Source organism: Armigeres subalbatus, chromosome 2 (genome assembly GCF_024139115.2).
Source record: "Armigeres subalbatus isolate Guangzhou_Male chromosome 2, GZ_Asu_2, whole genome shotgun sequence".
Classification (NCBI taxonomy): domain Eukaryota; kingdom Metazoa; phylum Arthropoda; class Insecta; order Diptera; family Culicidae; genus Armigeres; species Armigeres subalbatus.
Window position 1 is genome coordinate 168,131,535 of NC_085140.1, and position 17,083 is coordinate 168,148,617.

Consider the following 17,083-nt stretch of genomic DNA (forward strand, 5'->3'; position numbering starts at 1 on the left):
CAAATTGTTGATTCAGTGTTATCTGTTTAGATGTAGACTAAATAAATGAATGAATATCCAGATGTGCCTTCACCAGAGCTGGATTATTATCGTTGAATTAGGTCCAATGACAGTTTCGGCCACCAATTGATCCGATTACGTTCAATAGCCATTTCGATCATCTACCAACTCACCCCAGAGTTGGATTTTGTTAATTTAATTAAGTTCAGTTGTTCCTTCAAACCAACGATCAAGCGACATCAGGTTTAGATTGTTCATAACTTTTGACTAGGTCCGACAGCGAATTCAAAAATCGATCAACCCACTTTAGAGCTAGGTTACACTGAGTCTCCAAAGCTTCGACAGACCCTCTAAAGAGAGGGATTTTTCTTGATCCGAAAAGATCGACCATCGACTGATCTACAGACTTGGGTTTCATTGACCCAAAAAATCATTTTTTTTTTCAAATTAGGAAGACTTTATTTAACCTACCAGATATTCGATAAAAACTCAAGTTTATTCAAATTTTTGAGGAGCAAGTTTATTTAGCTAGCCTTACTGTCCAATCATGCTTGATCATAGGTAGTACAGAAATTATAAAAGATTTTTTTTTTGAGTATGTCACGGAAAAATTGGCGATTTTGAACCCACTCCTCACCATGCGTATGGTCACTATTGTCTGAAATTATGTAAATTATGGCCACTATTATACGTTATGTATGTTATAGACGACCTAAAAACTTTCAGCAATTTTTGGAGTTTTCTGTTCAGCGCTATAAAAGTTCTCAAATTTTGCAAATAGGTCAAAATGATAACAAAACTTTAAAAATATCTCAGGCTATTCTCTGCAATCGAAAAAGACTTGCAGGGATCAGGTTCCTGTACATCGCTGAACATTTACACATGACTTTTATTTGTACTTTTTGGAACCACTTAACCCTTTAATCTTGTAAGATTCAAATTGATCTCGAAATTTGAATTCCTTTTGTAAAAAAGGGGCGCTCAATAAAGGTTTCGCCAAGGGCGCTGGAAGACCACGCTACGGCTCTGCCTGTAATGATATCTGTATGTGCAACTTGTGAATCAAAGATTAGTAAATACATAAATAGATTAAAAATATTTTTTTTTATTTGCAGTCTACAACGGGAACATTTGTGAACGATCAGAAATTCTGCAAAGAACATCCGGGCTCGAGAGTTCTGTGTGAAGGTGACTTGATTGGAATAGGCACACCATGCTTCCAGGATGAATCGTTCTACCGCGAAAACAGCCATGTGCTGCTCTTCCAGGTCTGCAAGGATCGTAATCGGATCGTTCGAGAGGGCGAGGTAGAGGTGATATTGTGCAGTGACGATGAACCGGAAGATATCAAAGTGTTCGATTTGGAAATCCCCCCTGAACAGAACCAGACTCCAGCACCAGTTTCAGCCCCAGAAATGGTTGCGGAGTGTAGGGATGAGCGACTGTTCCGTATCGTGGATCGAATCGATTTATCATCAGATGATGATGAAGGTCTACATGTGTTGGAATCGTGTGATAGGCGGATACGCATTGAAGAAAGTGTTGCAAAATCAACAGAAATAGCTATCAATGAGTTGGAACAACAAAAACATATAAAGGAAGAACAGGCTAATAAAGAAAACCGACACTACGAGAAGAGTGGCATCGACGAGCTCTTAAATAAGCAAATTCAGAAAGCTAGCAAACCAAAGGAGGACGATAAGATACAAACGGAAAAAACATCTAAAACAAAGGATAATGGACGAAAACGATCCTACGAAGCAGAATCAAGTTCCAGTCGGAGACATGTAAATAACGGCAAAGATAGGGAAAAACGTAAATGTAGTGAATCCAGTTCAAATTTGAACAATCATGCATCTGATAAAGATGAAAATCACGAACGTCGAGATGTTCAAAATGTTGAGAGTGAACAAAAAAACAATGGAGCAGATGTTAAAGCAAAGCATAAAAAAGCTGAGACTGTGACAGATCAAATAGATGAACTATTTCAAGATTCGTATTCGTGTCAAAGCCCGGAGGGTTCTGAGGCTCAGAGTAATATACCATTAATATCACTAGACGACAGCGATGAGGCTGAAGATGAAGTTGATTTCAGCGAGCACGGTCTTACTCAGTCCTACTATCGGCGCGTCAAAAAGGAAGCCCTCGAGGTTGAATCACAAGAAGAGGAAGCAGAACAGGAACCTCTCATTGTCCCGCAAATTAAAGTTGAAAACGTTTCACCAAAAGCAACACCAATTATTTCAGATGATGCTCCAATCTATATTACAGACGATGATGAGGACGAAAATTATTTGGAAGACTCTAAAAGATGGTTTCAACGCTTGTCGCAAAAAAGTTCTCCTCTCAGAAACAAACAAAGTTCTGGTGATGAAGTGTCTCCGATTATAAGGGTTTTACCAAGTGAAAAACCTATCGAGCTTGACGAATATGGCTCCAGAGATCTGGATATTCCGGACGAAATTTTGGATATATTAAAAGAACCAGAACCGAAAGTATCCAAACCTGAAGTGTGTATGCCCGGTATTGAAAAACTTTCCTCGGAAGATACGAATGAAGAAAAGAATACTGGAATCGAGGATGCAGATAACTTTCTGGACAACTTCTTACAGGAACTTGACAAAACGGACAAAGATAGTTCGATTGTCGTGCCAAATTCACACACTTCGCCTGCCAAAACACCTTCAGAGGTACCTCGTACGCCAATTAAGGAAAAGAACTCCAATAGTGCAAGCAATGCGTGGATTAGCAAAAAAGTTCCATTTATTGAACCGCATCACATAGTGAAGCGAAGAATGAGCGTCAGCGCAGCATCGCTGAATAAAAAACCGCCAAAGATTCCAAAACACTCCTTAGCTAAAAAACCAGAAGTCACAAAAGAAGCTCGTAAGCAAAAACTGAAAGAAATATCCACGAAGAAAAGTCTAGGAAATGAGGGTGATTCCAAAAATTCCAAAACTCTAACCAAACCTAAAGTAAAATTTACGCCATGTAATCGAGGAGCTTTTCTCACAGAGCAAATACCAGGCCCAAGTAAATCATTAAATCGTACCGATGATGCTGGCAGAGAAGACGTCGATGATTTTATCTGTACTCAATCGACTACACTTAAAAACGTTCCTCCGATAGATGATTTAATCGACATTCACATTACAAAAGCACCGAAGCTCACTTTTAACAGTGTCGCAAAGGTCAGCCGGGTTGCTCAAAATGCACCTGCGTATAAAATACCAAAGCGTCAACCGGGAATCGTGCAGAAACCAGCCTGTGAATCGATTTCATCCATCCTGGAAAACATCCCGACTCCCGCAGCATCTAATTCTGTTTCACAGCCAAAACCAAATATTCTAAACTTTAAACAACCAGTGAAATATAAGCCGACTTCCAGCAACAACCCCCCTACCACACCAATATCGCGATCTTCTCCACATATGAGGTCGATTCTCAAATCGCCTGGAGCCACGATCAGCAAATCTTCCTCATCAAAAAAAGTGAAGTGGAGCGCAAATCTAGTCGAAACGCGGACCTTTGAAATAGAAGACGGCAATTACATGACAGTACCAACCAAGCTGTACAAGGACAATACCGATTTCTTCCGGGATATGTCGCAGGAAAGTTGCCAGAACGAAATAATTCAGGACATCACCAGCTGGAATGCGGAATGGTTCGACAATCCGTCGGAGGCGGCCATCTGTGGGAATCAAGCGCTACTGCCGATGGTGGAAGAGTATGCTGACTTTGAGGACTACAAGCGGATCGTGTTGCCAATACTGAAGACTGAGCTGTTTTACGACATACTGGGCCAATATGTGGAGGTGAAGAAGCGCGCTCAAGAACCCATCCAGATGAAAGTCAACCAAACACGGGCGCAGGGGCGTACGTTCGTGATGACCTGCAGCGGTAAGTTTTTCTTGGCTTTTTTTTTGGTATCTGTGGTTAGATTTTATATTCTGCAGAGGTGTTGGGTAAAATGCCATTTGACGTAATGATCACACTAAAAAGTGAACCATCTGAATATATTATTCCATCTTTAGCATTTATTTGCCCAGAGTGAGGCAAAGAGTGTATGATTTCTTCTTTAAAAGTACGCATTTGCTCAGAATAAGACAAAAAAGTAGATGCCACCTTCTTCATAAGTATGCATTTGCTCAGAATAAGTTATTCCTTTTGAAAGCGTACGTACGCTCGGAGTAGGGTAAATAATCAGATGATTCCATTTTTTAAAGCGCCCAATTCATCCTTAACTTTAGACATCTTATTATTTAAATTCGTTTATTTGAAGGCTCACTTTCCGAGTTCAGCTTTACAGAGCCACCATCTTATTGATTACCTTTACAATAATACATAAGCTGGTTCTCCTCTTAATCATCAAACTATTTACAGCTTTTTTTATTTATCACATTTTATTCGAACGTCGTCGTCGACGCCATTTACGTTAAGCATTTTTCTGGGTTTTTTCATACGTAATATTTTTGGCACTCTCGCATACTACAGGGATATGTTTCATTTCTTACTACGTAGTAAAAGTACCTAGATAAGTACCTAGATAAATTATTATACCTACGCATAGTATAAATAGTGTAAGCTGCGATCATTTTCTTCAAGTCGAGTCAAGTACGAGACACTGAAGACGGCCTTACTGTTGAGGTCGAAATACGTATCTGTCAAGATACAATTAAGTGGTGGAATTCAATGGGATTGTACAAACTCGTCTTATAACAAGTGAAGACATTCCACTTAAAAGCTCAAAATTATTTTCTTAACCTGCATACTTAGTTTTTCAAAAATTGTCAAGTGTTACATTTGATGAGGGCGTATTTTTTTTCTTTGATTTTTTAAAAATCGATGTAACTCTAAAATGACAAGACCTACAAAAAAGTGTTGTATGGCGGACTGTCGTGAAATTCGGAAAAATATCCAAAAATAAAAAAAACCGATTTCTACACTGAAAAAAAAAATAGTTTTAAAGCTAAAATCGATATTACAAAAAAAAAACTCATCTCAGAAATCGATGAAATTTTTTTTGCAGATAGGTATTTCAATTATCTAACATTTCTGGGAATAATGTTCATGTAACACATTTAAGCTAAAAAAGTTTTTCTAACAAATACTTTTTCCATGTCCATATTGAGTGAAAATTTATCAGCGTGTTTTATGCATATAGCGCCAAATATAGGTTTAGCAGCCTATCATCAACCAACGACATATTTGGGCGTATAAAAATTGGTTTAGGAGGCAAATTTAGCATAATCTGACATTAATGTGGACCAACATTTTAAAAGGACGTATTTCTTACATCAATGTTACACACAAATGACCAGGGATTACAAAATTGTGATGTTTGATGGACTATTGTAAATTTGTCCGAACTGTAAAATCTGAAACATAAAAGAGCGTTTCGTTCACCGAGAAAATAAATCAATGAATGTAGAAGCTCTAAACAACCTTTGACTGACGTTTTGTAGAGCTCCACAATTGTCAATCTTGGGTGATGTTCCTCCAGTTTTCATTAACGTTTAGGGTTTAGGGTTTAGTCCGATTCCACCGCGTGCAGCAGCTAGCGTGTTCGTGGCCTTCAGCGAAGTCACTGGCCTCTATCCGGATCTCTGGTGAATATTGTTTTTGCTATTCTTTCTTCCGTAGCACTTTTCGCTCGAAAACGTCAAAAGCTTTCCTGTCCGCCTCTTTTTACATCCTTACGAATCAGAGCAAATTTCGTTTCCAATATTCGAGGAAGCCCCTCAATACGTCTTTTCACTTCACATGAAACGTTATTGTCACATGCCACATGTCATGTAAAGATGTACTCCGTCTTGGTAGAGTCGATAATTTAGCCTATCTTCACCGGCTCCCTCTTGATTAGGGTAAAAGCCTCCACTACTGCCCTGCAATCGAATGTAGTCAATGTCGTCCGCAAAGATCAGGAGCATATGCGACCATGTGATGATAATGCCATTCTTCTGCACACCAGATCTCCTAATCACCCCCTCGAGTGCAATATCTATATACATAAAAATGAATTTCTGTCTGTCTGAACCTTATAGACTCCGAAACTACTGAACCGATCGGCGTGAAAATTTGTATGCAGAGGTTTTTGGGGAAGGGAAGGTTCTTAAGATGGTTCGAGACCCCTCCCTGCTTTGGAAAGGGGGCTCCCATACAAATGAAACAGAAATTTCTGCATAACTCGAGATCTAAGCAGAGAATAAATTAATTTTAGGCGAAACGAAGTTCGTTGGGTCTGCTAGTTTACAATAAATTTGAAAGCGCATCACTCTGCTTCAATCTCTCCACGCGTTTGATACGACGTCTGCAACCCGAATACTTTACTTCGAGTCATCAAGCGTTGCACGTATCATAGTAATCGGCTTCGCCTGAAACGTACGCTGCTTTGAAATCAATAGACAGATGGTGAGTCTGCAAGTTGTACTCCCGAAATTCATAAAGGATCATCTTCAGGCTAAACATCTCATCCGTCGTTGATCGGACTCCACGGCCAGACAGGTAGATTTTGGAACTGAAACGAAGAAACTGATAAGACTAGCCAGTTTCTTTATCTACTGAGGGGGCATATCTAGTTACAGATTTTTTTTTCACACAGATTATCAGTGGATTCAGAATGCAAGTCAATGTAGAGAAGGGGGACGAAATGATGATGCAATCACTCGCCCACTGCAAGCCGAATATACCTCTGCACTTGCCACGAGTTCGTACGGAATTTATTGGAGTTTTTGGGTCAAGGTTCGAGAGGCAGAGGTCCGTCTTGGTTAACGAGCTGCCAATGTTATAGATAGAAAGCAACTGATGGAATTTCTAATTGGATGTAGGAAACAAGCTCTTTAGTTCATTTCCAATTCTAGCAGATACTGTTAGAATAGTCAAGTTGAAGGTATAGGAATAGAAATAGAAATGGTATGGAAGTCCACTTCTAGTTCTAGCGATTGCTAGAGATAAATATAAAGAAAGATACAAAGTAGGAGAATGGAACGGACCTTGGATTGAACCCACGACCTCCTGCGTATGAGGCAGAAGCAGTAGCTTTGTGACTACCAAGCCCGCTCTCTTCTCCTTCTCTTTTTACTTTGTTACAAAAAAATTGTTCACGATTACGCAACTGTTGAAAACAAAATGTAAGAAATGACGATTGCTTCGGGAATTCCGGTATTTCAGAAGGACTTCTTGGTGGCCACTCGGGATCAATGAATGATATTCGCAATCTCGCGCTTAGAATCATAAGGGCGTACTGTTTTAATCGATTTATCTTCGACGAGTTCATGGTTGTAATGAAGGTTATTGCATCTTCTACCTGAAGTAAACATAAAATCTATGAACAAAAATCGATCAATACAGTTACGCCCCTATGATTCTAAGAGCGAGCAAAGACTTTGCTTCTATACTGCTATTACAAACGATTTTCGAAAGTTTCTAGAACGAACTGCAATACTTGACCACTGCTCTGGATGTCCCTGCACTTCTGGAGCACCATTTGGGGACCACCAGGTAGCCCTTGCATTAATTTTGCTCCCACAACAAATGACGAATATCAAGAATTAACCACTGCTCCGGATGATTCGGAGCTTTCCAAGGATAAGTGTCCACCTGGAATCAATTGATGGCCCTGGACATTACTTTACAACGGATTGTTTATAGAAAGGCGCAAATTTCTAGAACAAACTTTCGTAGTATCAGATAGAGGCCACCTAGAATCGAAGAGTAGTTCATGTATTGGTTTTGATGTGACAATGTTAAAACAAACGGTTTATGAAAAGTCACATCTGTCTAGAAGAATTTCTGGAATCGATCATATCTCCGAGTGTCCGGAATCTTATGGTGGGCGGGTCTCCTGCTGGTCACCCGGCGTCAATGAGTGGTCCTTGCATTGATTTTGCACTCACATTGCTAGATAAATTGATTTAAAACAAAATGCGGCTCTGAAAATGTTTATGAACATTCCTGACTCCTCAGGGAACCTATTCCGGAATTGGCAATCCGGGGTGAACTTGTTTGATGAACCCAAATAGATAAGAAATAAACGCTTGAGACAATTTCAAGAAGTTTGACACCCATATTGTTGGGGTTCCAATGAGAAATGTTCCAATGTGACATACGCAAGTGTTAATTTCATGAAGTTGGATACCCATTAGAGTGGGGCGCAGTTGTATGGAAAAACGCAAACTTCGTCCGATCAAGTGAGATCAAGGTTTTTCTGAATCGTTTTGGGACCCTAATCAACTGTGCAAAATATGAGCTCGATTGGTTGCCACCTCGCATGCCGCATCGCGTTTTAAATTTACATGTAGATTAGTATGGGAAAACGTACTTTTTTACATTTTTGCTCTTAGCGGCTTCAATTTATCATCAATCACGTGACTCAATACGTTAGAATATAGTCTGTAAGATGCCGAAAGACTTTGCCGGAGACGGTACGTAGCTGGAAGGTCTACAAAAAATGTTATTACGTTTCGAAAATTGATTGTTCAAACCATATGCAAGAAATCAATGTTTCTGCCAGCACTACCGGAGAACTTATGGTTATCGAAGGGCAAAACTCATCTTCCTTCTTGTCGGATTTTTTTCTTAGTAAAATAATTCCGGATAACTCCCATTAGCTCAATCGCCCTATAAGATCAATTATTTTGAAATAACACTCAGTGCAATTATCGGTCTACGTAGTATGGCAGTGCTGGCAGAATAAACGATTTTTTGCATATGGTTTGATCACTCAATGTTCGAAGCGATATAACTTTTTTTGTGGACGTTTCAGCAACGTGCCTTCTTCAGCAAAGTTTTTCGGCATCCTTTGGGTTATACTTTAACGCAATGTGCCACTTGGTTTACGCTGAACTGAAACCTCCAGTAGTAGAAATGCGAAAATATACGTTCTCCCATACTAATTTCCATACAAACTTCAAACGAGATGCGGAAAGCGAGGAAGCAACCAATCGGGCCCAAATTCTGCACAGTTGTTTAGGACCCAGAATGGCTTCGAAAAACATTGATTTGAAAAAAAATTACCATGGCGCCCCACTCTAATACCCATATTGTTGATGATCCATTGAACAATGTTCATGGCCACCTATGACCCCTCGAGGAACCTGTTCTGGAATGGCCAATCGAAAGTGTGCACTTCTGATGGACTCAAATCGATAAAAATCAATCTAGTGATGAAGTTTCAAGAAGTTTGATACCCATATAGCTGATTAGCTACCGAAATCCACGAGCAGTATCATTTATGCAGGACATGTTCCTGGAAATCCGAAATTGACCGGATCGGTTCATCCCGATAACATCTTTATAGAAGAGAAAATTATGAATCGAATAAGCCCAAAATTGTTGAAATCGGTTGTAAATTTCCAGAGATAAAAGCATTTTAGTTTTGTGGGTACCCGGGTACCCTGCCGGCCTGTTAAGGGTGTTTTTTTGCCGGCCACACAACGGTTAAATATCACTTTAGTTTCGTTTCGGCAACATTGCCCGTCAGAGCAAATATTTGTTTTTTTTTGACTCAATTGTTTTCAAGTTACTTCGATACAAAAAGTCAAAGAAAATAGAAACCCTTTTCAAATGTTGGTCCACAGTTATGTTAGATTATGCTAAATTGCTTCCTAAACAAATTTTTGTACGTTCAAAATGTGTTGTTGGTTGATGATAGGCTGCTGAACCTATATTTGGGGCGGTAGGCATAAAACACGCTGATAAATTTTCACTCAACATGGACATGGAAAAAGATTTTTTTTTTAGAAAAACTTGTTTTCCTTAAATATGTCACAGGAACATTATTCCCAGAAAAGTCATCGATTTCTGAGATGTGGTTTTTTTTGTAATATCGATTTTAATTTTTAAAACTATTTTTTTTCCAGTGTAGAAATCGTTTTTTTTAATTTTTGGATAGTTTTCCAAAAAACTTCAGGGAATTTCACGACAGTCCGCCATACAACACTTTTTTATAGGTCTTGTCATTTTAGAGTTACATCGATTTTTAAAAAATCAATGAAAACAAATTAGGCCCTCACAAAACGTTACTCTTGACAAATTTTTGAAAAACTAAGTATGAGTGGCTTAGAAATACCATATCTTTATGCCCACCAAGTTTTATTCGATTCTGAGATGGTGCTGCCAGCCCCATAGAAGGGTTGGCGCGAAATTCGTCAGTTGTATTTTATGGAAAAATGACCCGATCGGCTATTGCGTTCCAGTGTTATTGAAAAATCATTGTTTTTTTTTTGCCAGGTTACCGATTTGTATTTTATTTTCAAAACTGATTTTTTTAAATACATATTATATACAATATGACTGGACAGCTACAGCATTATATTGTCTTCATTCTTTATAACACACGTAGGATTAGGAAGGATTAGAATAAGTACAAAAATAATTTCCATTGACATAACACAACGAATATATTCTGATAAAATTCATAGTCGCGTAAGCACTAACGACATCTGCGTTTTTTACGTCGACTTGAGCAAATCACGAAACAGGTGGCGGTAGTGAAGAAGCGTCAACTCGAAGCAAAATCGATTGACCTCACCTCTGTGCAATTTACACCTAACTTATGTTCATTATTTTCAGTGGAGAGCAACAAGAAGCAATCCATCAACAACAAAGACTACGTATTGATAATGTGCAGGGACCGAGACAGCGGTAATACAATACGTTTTCCAGCTGTCGTTACTGCGCGCCGTCAGCAGGTTCAGTATTCAGGAGAAAATGGTCTAAAATTCTTCCACTGTACCATCGAAACCGCTAAAAGCCCTATTACACAGCGGATAAAAGATGGCCACGGCGAAGGTTATCGGATTCTTTCGCTCACGCAAATTAATCTCCACATGAGACAGTTCCACGTGCTGTTCAATCTGAAAAGTTCTCCTCTTTTGGAAAATATACTCTCCCCAAAGAGCAACTTTTACGCCTGCAATAATGATATAGACCGGCGCGCATACAAGGGAAAGGTAAGTAACGGCTGGCAGCGGCGGTTTCCTCGCGAATATCAATTAATCCAAGATCATATCCGAAAGGAGGCACTCAACGTCCAGCAAGGGGACATTCTACTCAGCGTATTCGGACAGTGCCTAGACATGCGTCGGCCGCATATCATGCTGATCCAAGGACCACCCGGTACCGGGAAATCGAGGCTGATCAGCAATTTGGTGCTGCAACTGCGGAGAGGCATGCCGGATCGTCAACCTAAAATTCTAGTCTGTGCGCAATCAAACACCGCCGTCGACGTAATTGTGCTAAAACTGATGAAGCTGTTCAGGTTGTTAAGTAAGTGTCTTCTAGTGAATAAATAGGGAACAACAATGTAATCTCTATTGAACATTTTTAGATAAGGACGAACGGTGTAACTTGCTCCGTACTGGTTCATCCAGTAAGGTTAATCATGAGTGTAGGATAGTATTTCTTGATGACCTTGCTAGGAAGCACGTCGATGAGCAGATTAGATGTCGCAGGCTTCGGGATGATGACCCTATCTATGAAGCATATTACTTAGAGGTATGTTGGTATCGTCAATGTTAAATATAAACAAGCAACTACAATGTCAAAATAGCAGGTCGACATTTGGACGGCAGAGTATCGGGTGGTTTATGTTCTGGAGTTTATTGGTAACGGTAGAGAAATTTATATTAGATGTACACTCAAATCTTTTTGTACGACACTTTATTTTAAGCATTACCTACCTACTTGCATACTACTTGGTTGGCTACAGTTTCGACTCACTTGTGCCTATAGGGTAATGTAGAGCTTTATAATTGCCGGGCTTGGACGATGTTCCTCAAGTTTCCTCAAACGCTTGGGGTCCCCAGGTCCGATTCCATCGCGAGCAACCAGCGCGTTCCGGCCTCTATTCGGTTTTTCGTTTAATTTTGTTTTCGCTAATGTTTCTTTCGACTCTTCCAACATTCGCACAAAGTGACCAACCCGCTGAAGTCTGTCGTATTTTATACTATTAACAATATTTTCTCTGTACACTTACACATGAATACAGCTCGTGATTCATCGGTCTGCGCCACACACCATTTTTTAGTTTCCCGTCGAGTAACATTTTTCGCACGAAAACCCTGCTTTCCAGTCCGCTTCTCTTGACGTACATGCTCCATATCCGTAAAGGGCCACTGGTGAAGTCAGAGGCACGAAAAAATGCACGAAAGCCCCTTCCACTGCTCTGCGACCTACACCAGCGGTTCTCAACCTTTTTCTTGAGAGGTGCCCCTTCGATCTTTTGCATTCTTTGAGGTACCCCCTATTTTTTCGCTGTAAATGAAAATAAAAGTTCTCTAAAATTTTCGTTATTCCTTTCCAATTTAAATTTAACTTATTCATCATGGAGATTTCCGAGCCTTTTGAATTGAGGCTTCCCAGCCTCTTGAAAGGAGGCTTCCGAGCCTCTTGAAAGGAGGCTCCGAGCCTCTTGAAAGGAGGCTTGAGCTCTTGAAAGGAGGCTCTGAGCCTCTTGAAAGGAGGCTTCTGAGCCTCTTGAAAGGAGGCTTCTGAGCTCTCTTGAAAGGAGGCTTGAGCCTCTTGAAAGGAGGCTTCTGAGCCTCTTGAAAGGAGGCTTCTGAGCCTCTTGAAAGGAGGCTTCCTGAGCCTCTTGAAAGGAGGCTTCCAGGCCTCTTGAAAGGAGGCTTCTGAGCCTCTTGAAAGGAGGCTTCTGAGCCTCTTGAAAGGAGGCTTTGAGGCCTCTTGAAAGGAGGCCTGAGGCCTCTTGAAAGGAGGCTTCCGAGCCTCTTGAAAGGAGGCCTGAGCCTCTTGAAAGGAGGCTTCCCAGCCTCTTGAAAGGAGGCTTCCCAGCCTCTTGAAAGGAGGCTTCCGAGCCTCTTGAAAGGAGGATTCCGAGCCTCTTGAAAGGAGGCTTCCGAGCCTCTTGAAAGGAGGCTTTCGAGCCTCTTGAAAGGAGGCTTCCGTGCCTCTTGAAAGGAGGCTTCTGAGCCTCTTGAAAAGAGACTTCCGAGCCTCTTGAAAGGAGGCTTCCGAGCCTCTTGAAAGGAGGCTTCCGAGCCTCTTGAAAGGAGGCTTCCGAGCCTCTTGAAAGGAGGCTTCTGAGCCTTTCGAAAGAAGGTTTCCTAGCCTCTAGGAGGATTCCGAGCCTCTTGAAAGAAGGTTTCCGAGACATCTGAGCCTTTTGAAAGGAGGCATCAGACACAACCAGAAATATTTTGATGCTCGTATTTAGATGCCGTATTTAGAGCATAAAAATGAACAAATATGCTATAATTTTAAATCAAAATCAATTAAAAATTGCCCGATTATTTAAAAATAAAGTAGATTTAATTGAAACTTAAATATAAATGTGAATTTACATAATGGTTGCTATTACATCAAATAAAGTCTATATTCATATTATAAATTATTTTACATGTCTTCCATCTTCCTTTACTTTTTTCTGTGGAGTCGCTGAAGGTATCTTGAAATGAGGCCTCCGAGACATTTAGAAGTAGGCCTCCAAACTTCTTGTAACAAAGCTTATGAGCTTTTTGTAAAAATCTCTTCATGTATCTCAAATTGAGGCTTCAGAACTTTTAGATTATAGATTTCAGCTCGGAATCATATTCTTAACATCTTATCCAACGTTTTGACTCGATCAGATAGATTTTGCTGAACTTTTTTGCTTTAATTTGTTTATCCATTTGTTGATAAAATGACCTTTTGTCCTTTTTATCTTTTGTCCCACAGCTAAAACGTTATAAATAAGCTTTTATTTTAATTGTGATCCATCCGTCTGAGGTACCCCCTGGGGCCAGCGAAGGTACCCCCAGGGGTACATGTACCCCAGGTTGAGAACCGCTGACCTACACCAATGATGTCGATGTCATCCGCAAAACCAAGGAGCATGTAAAACTTGTTGATAATCGCTCTGTTTCTTTGAACACAAGATGTTCGAATTGTACCTTCCAGAGCTATTTTGAATAGCAGATTAGAGAGGTCATCGCCCTGCTTCAGTCTATCTAACCGTCACGAACGAATCGGCTGTCTCACCAGATATTCTGACGCTTGATTTGGATCCATCCAGCGTCGCCCGAATCAGCCTAATAAGCTCTGCCGGAAAGCCATGTTCTAGCATTAAATGCCACTGCTCGTTCCGTTTCTCTGAGTCGTACGCTGCCTTGAAATCTACAAACAGATTATGTGCGCGCAAGTTCAATTCCCAGAATTTATCAATAATTTGTCGCAGAGTAAACATCTGGTCTGTTATTGATCGTCCTTCTCAAAAACCGCTTTGATATTAGCCGACAAATGTCTCCGCAAACGGACGCAGTCTGCTAATCAGAATTCGGGAGATTATCTGGCGGTATTGTGGAGAGTTCTTCTTCTTTTTCTTCTAATTGGCATTACATCCCCACACTGGGGCAGAGCCGCCTCGCAGCTTATAGTGTTCATTAAAGCACTTCCACAGTTATTAACTGCGAGGTTTCTAAGCCAAGTTACCATTTTTGCATTCGTATATCATGAGGCTAACATGATGCTACTTTTATGCCCAGGGAAATCGAGACAATTTCCAATCCGAAAATTGCTTAGACCGGCACCGGGAATCGAACCTAGCCACCGTCAGCATGGTCTTGCTTTGTATCCGCGCGTCTGACCACACGGCTAAGGAGGGCCCCAACAACAGGAGAGTTATACCTCGATAATTAGCACAATCGAGTATGTGCCCTTTCTTGTAGATAGGACGTTCTTGACCTTGCCTCTCGAACAGCTTTTCTCACCGTTGGTGGTTCCGCTATTTGTCAATCATCCTCAATCCTGATTCTGCTTGTGCCCTCCCTGTCCAATTGCCCATACAACAATAACAATAACAATACAATAGTATTGCGAGATGGTATTTATAATGATCTGTTACACGTTACAGGATTGACCTGTCAAAGAAACTCAAGACGCAAATCATTTGCCAATGCAGTTTTTAAGGGCTTACCAAAAAACGATAAACGATAAAATTCTACCAAGACTTAATTATAAAAAAAGCTGGTAGACATATTGGAGTACATATTAGATTTTTTTGAATATCGAAGTGCTATTTTTTCGCCTATTGTTGAACGCCCATAAGAAATGCACGTGCGTTCAACAATAGGAGAAAAAATTAGCTGTTCAACATTTGACGAATTACCCTATCTATGTAAAAATAATATTATTATTTTTTGTTCAGGTCGAAAACCTTCAGAAAAAGATAAACCACCTCAAGAACGCAACCAATAGTAAAGGTATTTTGCTGAAGGCAACGCAGTTAACAGATGAGCTAAATGAACTTGTGGAACGACGGGATCATATCCGACAAATGCTGCCGGAAAAACTCAATGACATGGACCTGCATGACAAAGATCGTCGGGGTATGGAAATGCATGCCAAGAAACAGTTCGTAGCAAAAGCGGACGTAATTTGCACAACCCTTGGTAGTTGTGGTAGTCTAATGGATTACACACAATCGTTGAGGTTCGACGTGTGTATCATCGATGAAGCAACGCAGTGCACAGAAATAGCATCCTTCACGCCGCTCCAGTTCGACGTAAGAAAACTCATATTGGTGGGAGATGTAAAACAATTACCACCCCTAGTTTTCGGAAAGGAATGTGCAGAAGCCGGATTAAAAAATTCTTTGTTTTCAAGAATCGCAGGTTCATTCGTTGGTACGAACCTGGAGGGTGTCAAAATGCTTACGACGCAGTATCGTATGCACCCAGAAATTCTAAAGTGGCCAAATGAGTATTTCTACGAAGGAAAACTAACAAGTAATCAGAAAGCGACCGAGTGTGACGCGTTTCCCTTTAAACCTTATACAGTATTCAGCTTGGAGTGTCAGCAAAATCTAACACAGATGGAGCATGAAATCTACAACAACGAAGAGATTCAGTTTGTACAGAAACTGTTGTGCGAAATCATACAGTTCTGCGAAAGGCATACGACAATCGCCGTCATCACGCCATACAGCCGGCATAAACGGGAGTGCGAGAAGTTTCTTTTCGCGAGAAAGATCACACAGGTGTCGGTATTGTCAATCGACTCGGTACAAGGACAGGAATACGACGTTGTAGTTATTTCGTTAGCGAGAACGATCGGCACAGGGTTCCTCGACAATCCTCAACGGCTGAATGTAGCTTTGACGCGTGCTAGGAAATGCCTGATCATGTGCGGAAATTTTGCTGACTTAAGGGTAAATTTCTCTGAATGTTGAATACTTAGCCCTCGAGGACTCGCACCGTTGTAAAAAGCTTAACACTAGCGAAAAAAGCACGCTTGCCGTACACAACGAGGCATGAGTGATTCAGGAATAGGCGAGTTCCCGAAGGTTAAAGATCTAGTATTCGTGAAAAAGTAGCACACTTTATTCTTGAAAAACTGTAAACGTTTTTTTTTTCTTAGGAAGCAAACGTGTGGTCTGAATTATTGAGAGATGCCGAGCAGCGGAAGGTGCTGTATCACATCGAGGAAGACGACGAATATGACGACGTGGATACCTTTGTAGAGAAAGTGATGCGACACCTACGAAAAAGTCCAAGTAATGATACCGTAACATAAAACTTTTTGCAATTACGTTAGAGATTCTTTTTAACCCGCCTTAAATAGTTATACTCTCTATGCAAAATTTATGAAGTTTTGCTTGGAACATGTCTCCTAAGGAGAGTAAAATGATAATATGAGCATTATGTAGAAAATGGTTATGAACAGTCAGTACTTTAACAGTAGAAGACTGATTAATTTAGGTCTGTTACTTTTGCTAATTGTGTTAATATAACTGGTTTTTATTAAGTTCAAATATGTAAATATAAAGTTTTATATTTCGAAAACTACTTAAATTTTTGCAAGACAATATATACAAACGGGTCGTTTGCTACAAACTTGTTGATCCATCTATTGTTTTATTGGTGAGAACCTCCTTTTTCAATTGCAGCCAGTTATTGAACCGAGTGTAGGTAGGTATGCTGCTCGTTCGTCGCATCGGAACAGTTAAATGACCATTTTCGTTGACAGGCTAATCTGCCCCCACTTGTATATCAGTCACATACCGTTTTTTCGCAAACTGAGATAATAGCCGTTTGAGTGCCTATTAGAGTAGCACAATAAAACGACTTGCTCGTATGGTGGTTGATAA

The 17,083-nt window shown here is 40.3% G+C and overlaps 1 protein-coding gene across 4 annotated transcripts in view; it reads left to right on the forward strand.

The window, feature by feature from the left end:
- The window catches only part of LOC134211146 (uncharacterized), a 57,370-nt gene extending 40,533 nt beyond the window's left edge, over window positions 1-16,837 (forward strand). For 2 of the 4 annotated variants that reach the window (XM_062687789.1, XM_062687787.1), the window contains 6 exons: window positions 1,116-3,900; window positions 10,573-10,952; window positions 11,019-11,268; window positions 11,330-11,496; window positions 15,143-16,144; window positions 16,354-16,837. In XM_062687789.1, coding sequence (XP_062543773.1) covers window positions 1,116-3,900; window positions 10,573-10,952; window positions 11,019-11,268; window positions 11,330-11,496; window positions 15,143-16,144; window positions 16,354-16,509 — 4,740 coding nt within the window. In that variant the 3' untranslated portion in view covers window positions 16,510-16,837. Of the gene's footprint in view, window positions 1-1,115; window positions 3,901-10,572; window positions 11,269-11,329; window positions 11,497-15,142; window positions 16,145-16,353 lie in introns of all 4 variants that reach the window. The other 2 variants (XM_062687788.1, XM_062687786.1) reach the window with 1 other exon arrangement.
- Window positions 16,838-17,083: the final 246 nt, after the last annotated feature.